This window comes from Bufo bufo, chromosome 2 (assembly GCF_905171765.1).
Source record: "Bufo bufo chromosome 2, aBufBuf1.1, whole genome shotgun sequence".
NCBI classification, from domain to species: domain Eukaryota; kingdom Metazoa; phylum Chordata; class Amphibia; order Anura; family Bufonidae; genus Bufo; species Bufo bufo.
In genome coordinates this window covers 827,496,025-827,509,078 of record NC_053390.1, presented here as the reverse complement: position 1 = coordinate 827,509,078, position 13,054 = coordinate 827,496,025, and the positions used below count along the sequence as shown (strand labels likewise).

Below are 13,054 nucleotides of genomic sequence, written 5' to 3'. Positions count from 1 at the left end.
TACACAGTGCCCTTCAGTGGTCAGATGTAGTAATTACACGTCTGGCTGATTGTTATTAATCAGTGCCCTCCAGTAGTCAGATATAATAATTACACGTCTGGCTGATTGTTATTAGACACTGCCCTCCAGTGGTCAGATGTAGTAATTTCACGTCTGGCTGATTGTTATTAGACACTGCTCTCCAGTGGTCAGGTATCTTAATTACATAGTAATAAAAATAGAATGGGCACTCATATATCCGGTACACAAAGTGGGCAAAGCGACTCGGGTGATGTGATAATAATATAATAATTTATTATAGCAATATGTATGTGCCAATAAATATCAATAATATTGTAACCATACACTATTGATATTGTAACCTGAACAGAGCAATATCCCCAATATATCCTAAATGAATAAAACTTACATAAAATACACGATATATAATAAAAAATGCACAATATGTATAACAATCCACTGTTGTAGCTAATAGAAATCCGGTGCAAATAGTTGGGCTAAATAGATTATGGCTGTTATCTAAAACAGTGGCTGGCAGCAAATATATCTCCAGAGATAAATAAAGTGAATAATAATAAAATGGTGTATCCTGTGATATAAAACAGTTTAGTGTATATTATACCTCTATATACAATATATAAAGATAGTGAATATAGAAAAAATGGTGTACAATCAGTGCAAAATATGAATATAAATATATAGATATATAAATAATGTGAAAGGGTCTCTAGAGAGTCAACAGTAATTTGCTGCGTCCTACTGATATAGTCTTTCTTTGATATTAGGAAATGTGGTCTGAATATCAACTGGATCCACACAATTCCTAGAAGTAGATTTGATTCCAGCAGATATCAGCCTAACAGGTTTGAACGTAGTCAGCCACAACAGGCGCGGCAATATAAATGTATCCAGCAATGTTGCAAGGTAATTGAGCAGCAATACAATTTTCTCCGGCAATGTTACAAAGACAGTGCAGATGTATCTGACAGTGTTGCGCCGGTTCAATTGTAGCCAGCAATATTACTCCGGTTCAGGTATAGCAGTGCCGAATCAGTTTTACTCACATGCAGTCCTGCTCCCACCGTGGCGTCCCACGTGGTATGGGTTCAGGAGGACTCGCCTTTAGGTAGCACGATCAGAGTCTGTCTTGTTATCCGCTGGTAATGCTGTATATACCCGACTGTGAACGGGAGCGCTGTCTATCTCAGGCTATGACCCTATCTGGGTCAATTCTGGTGATAGAAGGTCTCACTCGCTGAACTATATCCAAAGGGATCCACAGTTCGGTTAGCCGCAATTTAGATGTCCTTTTTTGGAAAGCGCTTTCTCAATTCAGTCAATAGTAGAAAACTGTAGCCGGTCTCCTGTCAAGTCCAATTGCTCCTCACCATTGCTGGATACATTTATATTGCCGCGCCTGTTGTGGCTGACTACGTTCAAACCTGTTAGGCTGATATCTGCTGGAATCAAGTCTACCTCTAGGAATTGTGTGGATCCAGTTGATATTCAGACCACATTTCCTAATATCAAAGAAAGACTATATCAGTAGGACGCAGCAAATTACTGTTGACTCTCTAGAGACTCTTTCACATTATTTATATATCTATATATCTATATTTATATTTTGCACTGATTGTACACCATTTTTTCTATATTCACTATCTTTATATATTGTATATAGAGGTATAATATACACTAAACTGTTTTATATCACAGGATACACCATTTTATTATTATTCACTTTATTTATCTCTGGAGATATATTTGCTGCCAGCCACTGTTTTAGATAACAGCCATAATCTATTTAGCCCAACTATTTGCACCGGATTTCTATTAGCTACAACAGTGGATTGTTATACATATTGTGCATTTTTTATTATATATCGTGTATTTTATGTAAGTTTTATTCATTTAGGATATATTGGGGATATTGCTCTGTTCAGGTTACAATATCAATAGTGTATGGTTACAATATTATTGATATTTATTGGCACATACATATTGCTATAATAAATTAATATATTATTATCACATCACCCGAGTCGCTTTGCCCACTTTGTGTACCGGATATATGAGTGCCCATTCTATTTTTATTACTATTGTTTTTTGATGATTGGGTACAACATCTGTTTGGTGCACCTTGCCATCACAAATCAGAGGTGAGCCGTCCTTTATCTTTGTTTCCTACATCTTAATTACATAGCCATTGGCTGAGTGTCTATTTTTTACTGGTGCTTTGTGGATATTGTGTGGTAATTAGTAGATGTACTGGTCCAGTAATTCTTCCTTTGTTCTAGATACAACCATAGAGGAGGACACAGAAGACCAGATTGGCACCGGAGATGAGGGGGAAACAACATCCCTCATGCCAGGATCAGAGCAGCCCAGCCTTCCCAAGAAAAGCTCTGTGGTTGTTCCTGTGCAGGGCGTCAGGAGGAAAAAGAGCATACCCAAAAGACAACTGTCAAACAAACCTCAGGATTTCCAGGTAAGTAACAGCCTAAAGATGAGGACATGATGATGATTACTTATCCTGTACTGATCCTGAGTTACATCCTGTATTATACTCCAGAGCTGCACTCACTATTCTGCTGGTGCAGTCACTGTGTACATACATTACTTATCCTGTACTGATCCTGAGTTACATCCTGTATTATGCTCCAGAGCTGCACTCACTATTCTGCTGGTGCAGTCATTGTATACATACATTACTTATCCTGTACTGATCCTGAGTTACATCCTGTATTATACTCCAGAGCTGCACTCACTATTCTGCTGGTGCAGTCACTGTGTACATACATTACTTATCCTGTACTGATCCTGAGTTACATCCTGTATTATACTCCAGAGCTGCACTCACTATTCTGCTGGTGCAGTCACTGTGTACATACATTACTTATCCTGTACTGATCCTGAGTTACATCCTGTATTATACTCCAGAGCTGCACTCACTATTCTGCTGGTGCAGTCACTGTGTACATACATTACTTATCCTTTACTGATCCTGAGTGACATCCTGTATTATACTCCAGAGCTGCACTCACTATTCTGCTGGTGCAGTCACTGTGTACATACATTACTTATCCTGTACTGATCCTGAGTTACATCCTGTAATATACTCCAGAGCTGCACTCACTATTCTGCTGGTGCAGTCACTGTGTACATACATTACTTATCCTGTACTGATCCTGAGTTACAGCCTGTATTATACTCCAGAGCTGCACTCACTATTCTGCTTGTGGAGTCACTGTGTACATACATTACTTATCCTGTACTGATCCTGAGTGACATCCTGTATTATACTCCAGAGCTGCACTCACTATTCTGCTGGTGCAGTCACTGTGTACATACATTACTTATCCTTTACTGATCCTGAGTGACATCCTGTATTATACTCCAGAGCTGCACTCACTATTCTGCTGGTGCAGTCACTGTGCACATACATTACATTACTTATCCTGTACTGATCCTGAGTGACATCCTGTATTATACTCCTGAGCTGCACTCACTATTCTGCTGGTGCAGTCACTGTGTACATACATTACTTATCCTGTACTGATCCTGAGTGACATCCTGTATTATACTCCAGAGCTGCACTCACTATTCTGCTGGTGGAGTCAATGTGTACATACATTCCTTATCCCTTACTGATCCTGAGTGACATCCTGTATTATACTCCAGAGCTGCACTCACTATTCTGCTGGTGCAGTCACTGTGTACATACATTACTTATCCTGTACTGATCCTGAGTCACATCCTGTATTATACTCCAGAGCTGCACTCACTATTCTGCTGGTGCAGTCACTGTGTGCATACATTACTTATCCTGTACTGATCCTGAGTTACATCCTGTATTATACTCCAGAGCTGCACTCACTATTCTGCTGGTGCAGTCACAGTGTACATACATTACTTATCCTGTACTGATCCTGAGTTACATCCTGTATTATACTTCAGAGCTGCACTCACTATTCTGCTGGTGCAGTCACTGTGTACATACTTTACTTATCCTGTACTGATCCCGAGTTACATCCTGTATTATACTCCAGAGCTGTACTCACTATTCTGCTGGTGCAGTCACTGTGTACATACATTACTTATCCTGCACTGATCCTGAGTGACATCCTGTATTATACTCCAGAGCTGCACTCACTATTCTGCTGGTGGAGTCACTGTGTACATACATTACTTATCCTTTACTGATCCTGAGTGACATCCTGTATTATACTCCAGAGCTGCACTCACTATTCTGCTGGTGCAGTCTTTGTGTACATACATTACTTATCCTGTACTGATCCTGAGTTACATCCTGTATTATACTTCAGAGCTGCACTCACTATTCTGCTGGTGCAGTCACTGTGTACATACATTACTTATCCTGTACTGATCCTGAGTCACATCCTGTATTATACTCCAGAGCTGCACTCACTATTCTGCTGGTGCAGTCACTGTGTACATACATTACTTATCCTGTACTGATCCTGAGTTACATCCTGTATTATACTCCAGAGCTGCACTCACTATTCTGCTGGTGCAGTCACTGTGTACTCACATTACGTATCCTGTACTGATCCAGAGTTACATCCTGTATTATACTCCAGAGCTGCACTCACTATTCTGCTGGTGCAGTCACTGTGTACATACATTACTTATCCTGTACTGATCCTGAGTTACATCCTGTATTATACTCCAGAGCTGCACTCACTATTCTGCTGGTGCAGTCACTGTGTACATACATTACTTATCCTGTACTGATCCTGAGTTACATCCTATATTATACTCCAGAGCTGCACTCACTATTCTGCTGGTGCAGTCACTATGTACATACATTACTTATCCTGTACTGATCCAGAGTTACATCCTGTATTATACTCCAGAGCTGCACTCACTATTCTGCTGGTGCAGTCACTGTGTACATACATTACTTATCCTGTACTGATCCTGAGCTACATCCTGTATTATACTCCAGAGCTGCACTCACTATTCTGCTGGTGCAGTCACTGTGTACATACATTACTTATCCTGTACTGATCCTCAGTTATATCCTGTATTATACTCCAGAGCTGCGCTCACTATTCTGCTGGTGCAGTCACTGTGTACATACATTACTTATCCTATACTGATCCTGAGTTACATCCTGTATTATACTCCAGAGCTGCACTCACTATTCTGCTGGTGCAGTCACTGTGTACATACATTACTTATCCTGTACTGATCCTGAGTTACATCCTGTATTATACTCCAGAGCTGCGCTCACTATTCTGCTGGTGCAGTCACTGTGTACATACATTACGTATCCTGTACGGATCCTGAGTTACATCCTGTATTATACTCCAGAGCTGCACTCACTATTCTGCTGGTGCAGTCACTGTGTACATAAATTACTTATCCTGTACTGATCCTGAGTTACATCCTGTATTATACTTCAGAGCTGCGCTCACACTTAGTTTTGTAATTGTGCAAAGCCTACATTTCCTAGAACTGAAATCACCAGAAGTATGTTCAAGCTTTGAGTATTCAGGGAATATTGGAGGATTTCAGCAGTGAAGGCAGCAGAATTGTGATGTACTGGCTGTAATTCAGGACCAGTAGAAGGTAAGAAGGATTCAGTGGTGACATTTTGCTGACCGTCTCCTTAGATTCGAGTTCGGGTGATTGAGGGGCGACAATTACTCGGTGTCAACATTAAACCTGTTGTGAAGGTGACGGTTGCGGGACAGAGCAGAAGAACGCGGATCCGGAAGGGCAACGGCCCGTTTTTTGATGAGGTAACATTGGGGGGCATTCACTGCGGTGCTGGGCGTCCTCATCCTTCACATGTAGTAAGGTGTTGTCTTTATCTTTTAGACGTTTTTCTTCAACTTCTTCGAGTCTCCTGCTGATCTCTTCGATGAGCCTGTGTTCCTGACAGTGAGTGCTCAAGGGTCCAGCAGTGCTAGAGAAAGGGGCGGGGCAGTGACAACCTCTAGGTCATTAAGGGTTCACAACAGCTGGAATCGGAATTACACAGAACTGTGCCCCAGCTGCTGCAGAACCTCATAATACACCCCTCAGCTGCTGCAGAACATCATAATACACACCTCAGCTGCTGCAGAACCTCATAATACACACCTCAGCTGCTGCAGAACCTCATAATACACACCTCAGCTGCTGCAGAACCTCATAGCACACACCTCAGCTGCTGCAAAACCTCATAGCACACACCTCAGCTGCTGCAGAACCTCATAGCACACACTCAGCTGCTGCAGAACCTCATAATACACACCTCAGCTGCTGCAGAACCTCATAATACACACCTCAGCTGCTGCAGAACCTCATAGCACACACCTCAGCTGCTGCAGAACCTCATAGCACACACCTCAGCTGCTGCAGAACCTCATAATACACACCTCAGCTGCTGCAGAACCTCATAGCACACACCTCAGCTGCTGCAGAACCTCATAGCACACACCTCAGCTGCTGCAGAACCTCATAATACACACCTCAGCTGCTGCAGAACCTCATAGCACACACCTCAGCTGCTGCAGAACCTCATAATACACACCTCAGCTGCTGCAGAACCTCATAGCACACACCTTAGCTGCTGCAGAACCTCATAATACACCTCAGCTGCTGCAGAACCTCATAGCACACACTCAGCTGCTGCAGAACCTCATAATACACACCTCAGCTGCTGCAGAACCTCATAATACACACCTCAGCTGCTGCAGAACATCATAATACACACCTCAGCTGCTGCAGAACCTCCTAATACACACCTCAGCTGCTGCAGAACCTCATAATACACACCTCAGCTGCTGCAGAACCTCATAATACACACCTCAGCTGCTGCAGAACCTCATAGCACACACCTCAGCTGCTGCAGAGCCTATATAGAATATGAGCTGTATTACAAGTAGCGACGTGCTGCAGATATCAGTTCTGGGGCTGCACACTCTATTACTCACACTATAAGTCTGTACTTGTGATTGCAGTTCTATTGACCGCCCTCCTCTTATACGCAGGTCTTAGACTCCCGCTCCCTCAGAACTCACGCTGTAATTGGAGAATTTCGGGTAAGTGGTCCTCGTGTCGTGTGCCTCATCTCCAGAATTCTGTAAATCCATGTATGAAGCCTTATCTTCTACTTCTGTCTGACCTGCTTTCACTCTTCTGCTGGCTTACTGACGTTTCTCTGCTCCCCTGCTGGTTCAGTGTCTGCACAGGGCTTGTTGTGCTTCAGTATGGGAGATGTAATATGTATATGTATGTCTGAGCGGTCTGTTGTCTATACAGCAGCATCCACTTATGGTGAGCGTGTGCTGGGCTTGTGCTAATACACGGCAGCCAATCTGAACACACCGAGCTGCAGCATAAGAGGTTTAATTGTGTACGAAGCTGTCCACCATGTTGTACCATTCTGCTTATCTCTCCGTCATCTACCAACCTTCTCATGTGATTCAATTCAGTATCATTTCCACGATGTGTGCTTGCTGTCAGTGAACGGGAGCATTCCTGTTTGCATCAGGTTGTAAAACGTATTCCTGCTCTGTTTGCTATAATGTATCAGTTTGTGTGTGTATTTTATGTGTATGGACCTGGTCTGGATTATATTTCCTGTTTTTTGATGGATTGTGTTCTCTCCTCTACAGATGGATGTTGGGATGATTTATGGAGAACCGAGTACGTTCTGATCCACAAATGTCTACTTTTTGGGTGATGTACCGGATGACTAATATACAGTAAAAGTCCAGTACTAATAGTGGCAGCCATCTGTGTGTGTCCAGCAGGGGGCCCTCTGATCTCTGGGGTTGTGTGGTGGTAAGGTCCACCCTGTACTGTGGTCGCAGGCCCTGTGTTGGGGGTCTTCATTAACCTGTTCATGCAGACTTCATGTGGAGGCCGCTTTGAGCTTGAGGAGAGAGATCTTAGTGGATCCACCTACATGCTGACCACTGTGCAGATGTTCGGATTGGTCCTTCAGCTGGGGTGACCACATCATAAGCTTCAAAAGGAGGACATCACAGATGAGACAGGGGGTGACGAGACAGCAAACAAAATGGAAACCATCATCTATATACCATCGTCAGAGGAGATTACAGGGCGTTGGTATAAGAGTAGAGGACTACAACTTTCAGCATGTCCAGGCTGATATTATGTGATGTCAGAGGACTTGACAGGGAGATGGCATAAGTAGAGGGGACTACAACTCCCAGCATGTCCAAGCTGATATTGTGGGATAGCAGAGGAAGGGAGGAGATATAAGAGGAGAAAACTACAACTCCCAGAATATCCAGACCTTTATTTTGGGACAAAGGAAGATATTTCAGGGAGGGGGTATAAGAGGAGAGGACTACAACTTTCAGCATGTCCAGGCTGATATTATGTGATATCAGAGGACTTAACAGGGAGATGGCATAAATAGAGGGGACTACAACTCCCAGCATGTCCAGGTTGATATTGTGGGATAGCAGAGGAAGGGAGGAGATATAAGAGGAGAGAACTGCAACTCCCAGAATATCCAGACCTTTATTTTCGGACAAAAGAGGATATTTCAGGGATGGGGTATAAGAGGAGAGGACTACAACTTCCAAGGTTTCTCAGGCTCACCACTTCTCTCCGCTGCTGCGCTCCGGCCCCTCCTGCATTGATCACATGACAGTGACATCATCACAGGTCCTTACCACTGCTGAGCTCTGGCTCCTCCTGCACTGATCACATGACAGTGACGTTATCACAGGTCCTTACCACTGCTGAGCTCCGGCCCATCCTGCATTGATCACATGACAGCGACATCATCACAGGTCCTTACCACTGCTGAGCTCTGGCTCCTCCTGCACTGATCACATGACAGTGACGTTATCACAGGTCCTTACCACTGCTGAGCTCCGGCCCATCCTGCATTGATCACATGACAGCGACATCATCACAGGTCCTTACCACTGCTGAGCTCCGTCTCCTCCTGCACTGATCACATGACAGTGACGTTATCACAGGTCCTTACTACTGCTGAGCTCCGACTCCTCCTGCACTGATCACATGACAGTGATGTTATCACAGGTCCTTACTACTGCTGAGCTCCGACTCCTCCTGCACTGATTACATGACAGTGATGTTATCACAGGTCCTTACTACTGCTGAGTTCCAGCTCCTCCTGCACTAATCACATGACAGTGACGTTATCACAGGTCCTTACCACTGCTGAACTCCGACTCCTCCTGCACTAATCACATGACAGTGACGTTATCACAGGTCCTTACTACTGCTGAGCTCCGGCTCCTCCTGCACTAATCACATGACAGTGACGTTATCACAGGTCCTTACCACTGCTGAGCTCCGGCTCCTCCTGCACTAATCACATGACAGTGACGTTATCACAGGTCCTTACTACTGCTGAGCTCCGGCTCCTCCTGCACTAATCACATGACAGTGATGTTATCACAGGTCCTTACTACTGCTGAGCTCCGGCTCCTCCTGCACTAATCACATGACAGTGACGTTATCACAGGTCCTTACTACTGCTGAGCTCCGACTCCTCCTGCACTGATCACATGACAGTGACGTTATCACAGGTCCTTACCACTGCTGAGCTCCGGCTCCTCCTGCACTGATCACATGACAGTGACATTATCACAGGTCCTTACCACTGCTGAGCTCCGGCTCCTCCTGCACTGATCACATGACAGTGACGTCATTGTAAGCCATGAACCAGGGTGGGCTCCCCAGGATACAGCGAAGTCACGAACAAGGAAAACAACTCCAACACCAGCTTTTGCCAAAACCGAATTTTACTTAAACGTGGTCATGAACCTCAAAAGCTGGGAACATACAATAAATTTATATACCCCAGTTCGAAGGCTGAGACCCTTGTGCTGCTCAGCACGGCGCCCTACGATGGATGCAGGAGGAAAAGGCAGTAATTTACCTACTGGCGGGCACAACTAAACTGACACACCTTACCTGTTATTACCCTAAAAAACAAGAATCACTGTATGGGTGTGTGGCACGGGCTAGCCTGCGGTGCAGCACAACAGCTTACAATCTAACACAGATCTATAGTACGTGCCTGAGTATTCCTGAGCAAAACACCAGAGTGGCTTGAGTTTGTGGGGAAGTTTATCAGCTCTCCAATGTGAAATGTCCCTTTAAATTATGGCGTTCTTGCAATAAACAATAGCAACACTTGTGGCCTGACACAAACAGAGACTCTATCTAACTAACTACAGGCCTGGTCTCAGTCTCTAGGCGCCAACACTGTAATGAGATGCGTGCACGATCTTACCGACCCGGGTCTACTCTGCATCCGCTGGTGACTCTGAACAGAACAAATGCCTCTCCAACAAGCATGCGGTCCCGCAGTGTATGTAGCTTTGCTCCTCAGCTAACATCAGCGTTCTTGGAAGCAATCCTCGTTCCTCTGGTCAGGATCGCGATCAGCTTCACTTAGATGCAACTCTGGTCACTGAGGTAGGCTCTCACACCTGGATGCTGTCGGATCCTCTGCTGACACAGTTCCTCAGTCTCAGCTCCCTCTAAGATGGCTTCTCCCTTTCTCTTCCTCTCCAGGCTCTGTGTAACTCCACCTCTCATGAATATGGAAATATAAGCAGTCTGTAGCTGTGTTTAGGAAACAGTGCCATCTTGTGGCCAAACAGCACAATGTCAGTCCAGATCATTTAATTTAATCTACACAAACAGTGTTCAGACAAGGAGAGCTGTTTCCCTATCTCGCATCATCACAAGTCCTTACCACTTCTCTCCACTGCTGAGCTCCGGCCCCACCAGCAATGATCACATGACAGTGACGCCATCACTGGTCCTTACCCCTACTGAGCACCGGCCTTCCCCGCACTGATCACATGACAGTGACATCATCACAGGTCCTTACCACTTCTCCTCTCCACTGCTGAGCTCCGGCCCCCCCTGCACTGATGACATGACAGTGACATCATCACAGGTCCTTACCACTTCTCCTCTCCACTGCTGAGTTCCGACCCTGCCTGCACTGATCACATGACAGGACATTTTTGGTAATTTATAAATCCCGGATGGACAATTTTTATGTCTGGGAAAAATAGGAGGTATGGTCACACAGCCTACAGCCTATGAAGAAACATGAGACAGCGGCTCCCCTAGTGTTCAGTAATGGAACAGCGCCATTTACTATTTCAAATCATAGAAGAAAAAAATTTAAAATTTCACTTTCAGAAAAATATTTGGCAATGAACGTGGCCTCCTCTGGCGCCTTCAAATTAGTTGTCGCCCAGATTTTCTGTTATTGGTTGTAATGTAGAAGTCGCATTCCCGCTGACCTGTACGCCGCGCCTCTATTTCAGGACACGCCTTCCTGAGAAAATGGCTGCTGCTGTCTGACCCTGATGATTTCTCCTCTGGGGCAAAAGGCTATCTGAAGGTCAGCCTGTTCGTCCTGGGCCCCGGCGATGAGTGTCCGGTGAGTAATTCTCTCTTATGTTCCTGTGATACCTGGCGCCATACAAACTATTACCCCTCCCCCACCGCACCATGAGCGGGAGCTCTGCAGAACCTGGCCGAGCACCAAATGCTCTTTACCCTTGTGGAGTTATTCTTAGGACTGGTGCCGGGCGCCGGTACATATCTCGCCACGAAACTGTCTGGGCTCCGTAGCTGAAGGGGATTCTGGGAGTTTGCCCTGGCACCAGGTTTTAAACACCACATGATGGTGCCAGTAGGGTCAATGATAAAACTATGGCAAGGATCCTTTAGGAGCTGGCGTCAGATCATAGGTGCCGATCCTTTTACAGATCCCACCTTACCCTGCAGAATAAATGACTTGGTCTTTATCTATAGGTGGAAAAGAAGGAATCCATAGAGGACAAGGAAGATATAGAGGGGAACCTGCTGCGTCCGGCCGGGGTGGCGCTCCGCGGGGCTCATCTGACGCTCAGAGTCTACCGCGCAGAAGATCTGCCACAGAGTAAGTGATGGACAGAGGGAAAGGAGGGACAGAGGGCTCCCCCAAAGCCACCCCCTGATACTAGGTGGACAACTGGATAGATAGATGATTGGATAGATAGATATGAGATAGATAGATAGTGTGATACAGCGAGGGGTTTTGTCTGGAAAGGCAGGTATTTTCCTCCCAACATGTGCGGCTAGGCTGGTTTCCAGCCAGGTGAGGTCAAATACCGTACCAGAGTTTAAGTGCCGATCCGGGTTTTGGCAGCACCTGGCTGTCCTTAAATAGGCAGCTGGGTTCAGAAGCCGGGTCCCTGTGTTGGGATCTGGGAGCCTTGTGTCTGTATGAAGGCTTGCTATCTGTTTGGCGTGAAAACAGGTTGGTGCTGCTATCAGCAAGGACTCTTTTAGGCAGAATTGCCGCATGGTGTGAATTACCACCTGACTTTTTGTTTGATTATGACTGCTTGTTTTGTCACTTGCCTAAAGTGTGAATAAAACACTGAACTGTTTGATCCAAAGAACTTGTTGTTGCCTCTATACTTGTCACGGATAGTGTTGCAGAAAGCTGGAACTTATAAATAAACATCCGACTGGCTTGATCCCAAACTAAGGAGCATATGGGTGAGCCCTATAAAACCCCTAGAGCTCTCCCTGACTGCTATGCCCATGCAAAGGTTTTTATGGTAGACGATTGCATGCCCTCGTACCTTATACTATGTGACACCTGAAAACCCTATAATAGTGAGGGGACACGACCACCAGCTCCCTGCACTTAATACGGACGGAGTCAGGGTCACCTAGAATCAAGCCAGCAATGAAACACAAATAAAGGAAACAGACTTATCTGAGGAATCAGGAGAAGCAACATCCAGCAGTGAACAACTCATCCAGGAAGAAGTATAAACCGCAAAGTGAGGCAGTATGGGAGAGAATATAAAGGGAGGCAATCAGTGTAAATAGATGACAGCTGGGAGAAGGAAAGGAGATGACAAAGTGAAGCCAAAACAAAGAACATCATACAATAGGTAGAGATGAACGTCTGCCAGATCTTCTCACAGAGCTGGCGGTGACAATACTGCGTCCGCTAATCCTGTCTACCAGAGCGAAACCCTACAATAGATAGATATGAGATAGA

General features: G+C 45.1%; 1 protein-coding gene across 7 annotated transcripts in view; it reads left to right on the top strand.

Moving 5' to 3' along the window:
• DYSF (dysferlin) overlaps positions 1–13,054 on the top strand; it is a 317,684-nt gene that overhangs the window by 73,750 nt on the left and 230,880 nt on the right. For all 7 annotated transcript variants that reach the window (XM_040419360.1, XM_040419355.1, XM_040419359.1 and 4 more), the window contains exons 6-12: positions 2,298–2,488; positions 5,640–5,768; positions 5,848–5,910; positions 7,005–7,055; positions 7,632–7,662; positions 11,316–11,431; positions 11,809–11,935. In XM_040419360.1, the coding sequence (XP_040275294.1) occupies positions 2,298–2,488; positions 5,640–5,768; positions 5,848–5,910; positions 7,005–7,055; positions 7,632–7,662; positions 11,316–11,431; positions 11,809–11,935 (708 nt within the window). The remainder of the gene's footprint in view (positions 1–2,297; positions 2,489–5,639; positions 5,769–5,847; positions 5,911–7,004; positions 7,056–7,631; positions 7,663–11,315; positions 11,432–11,808; positions 11,936–13,054) is intronic.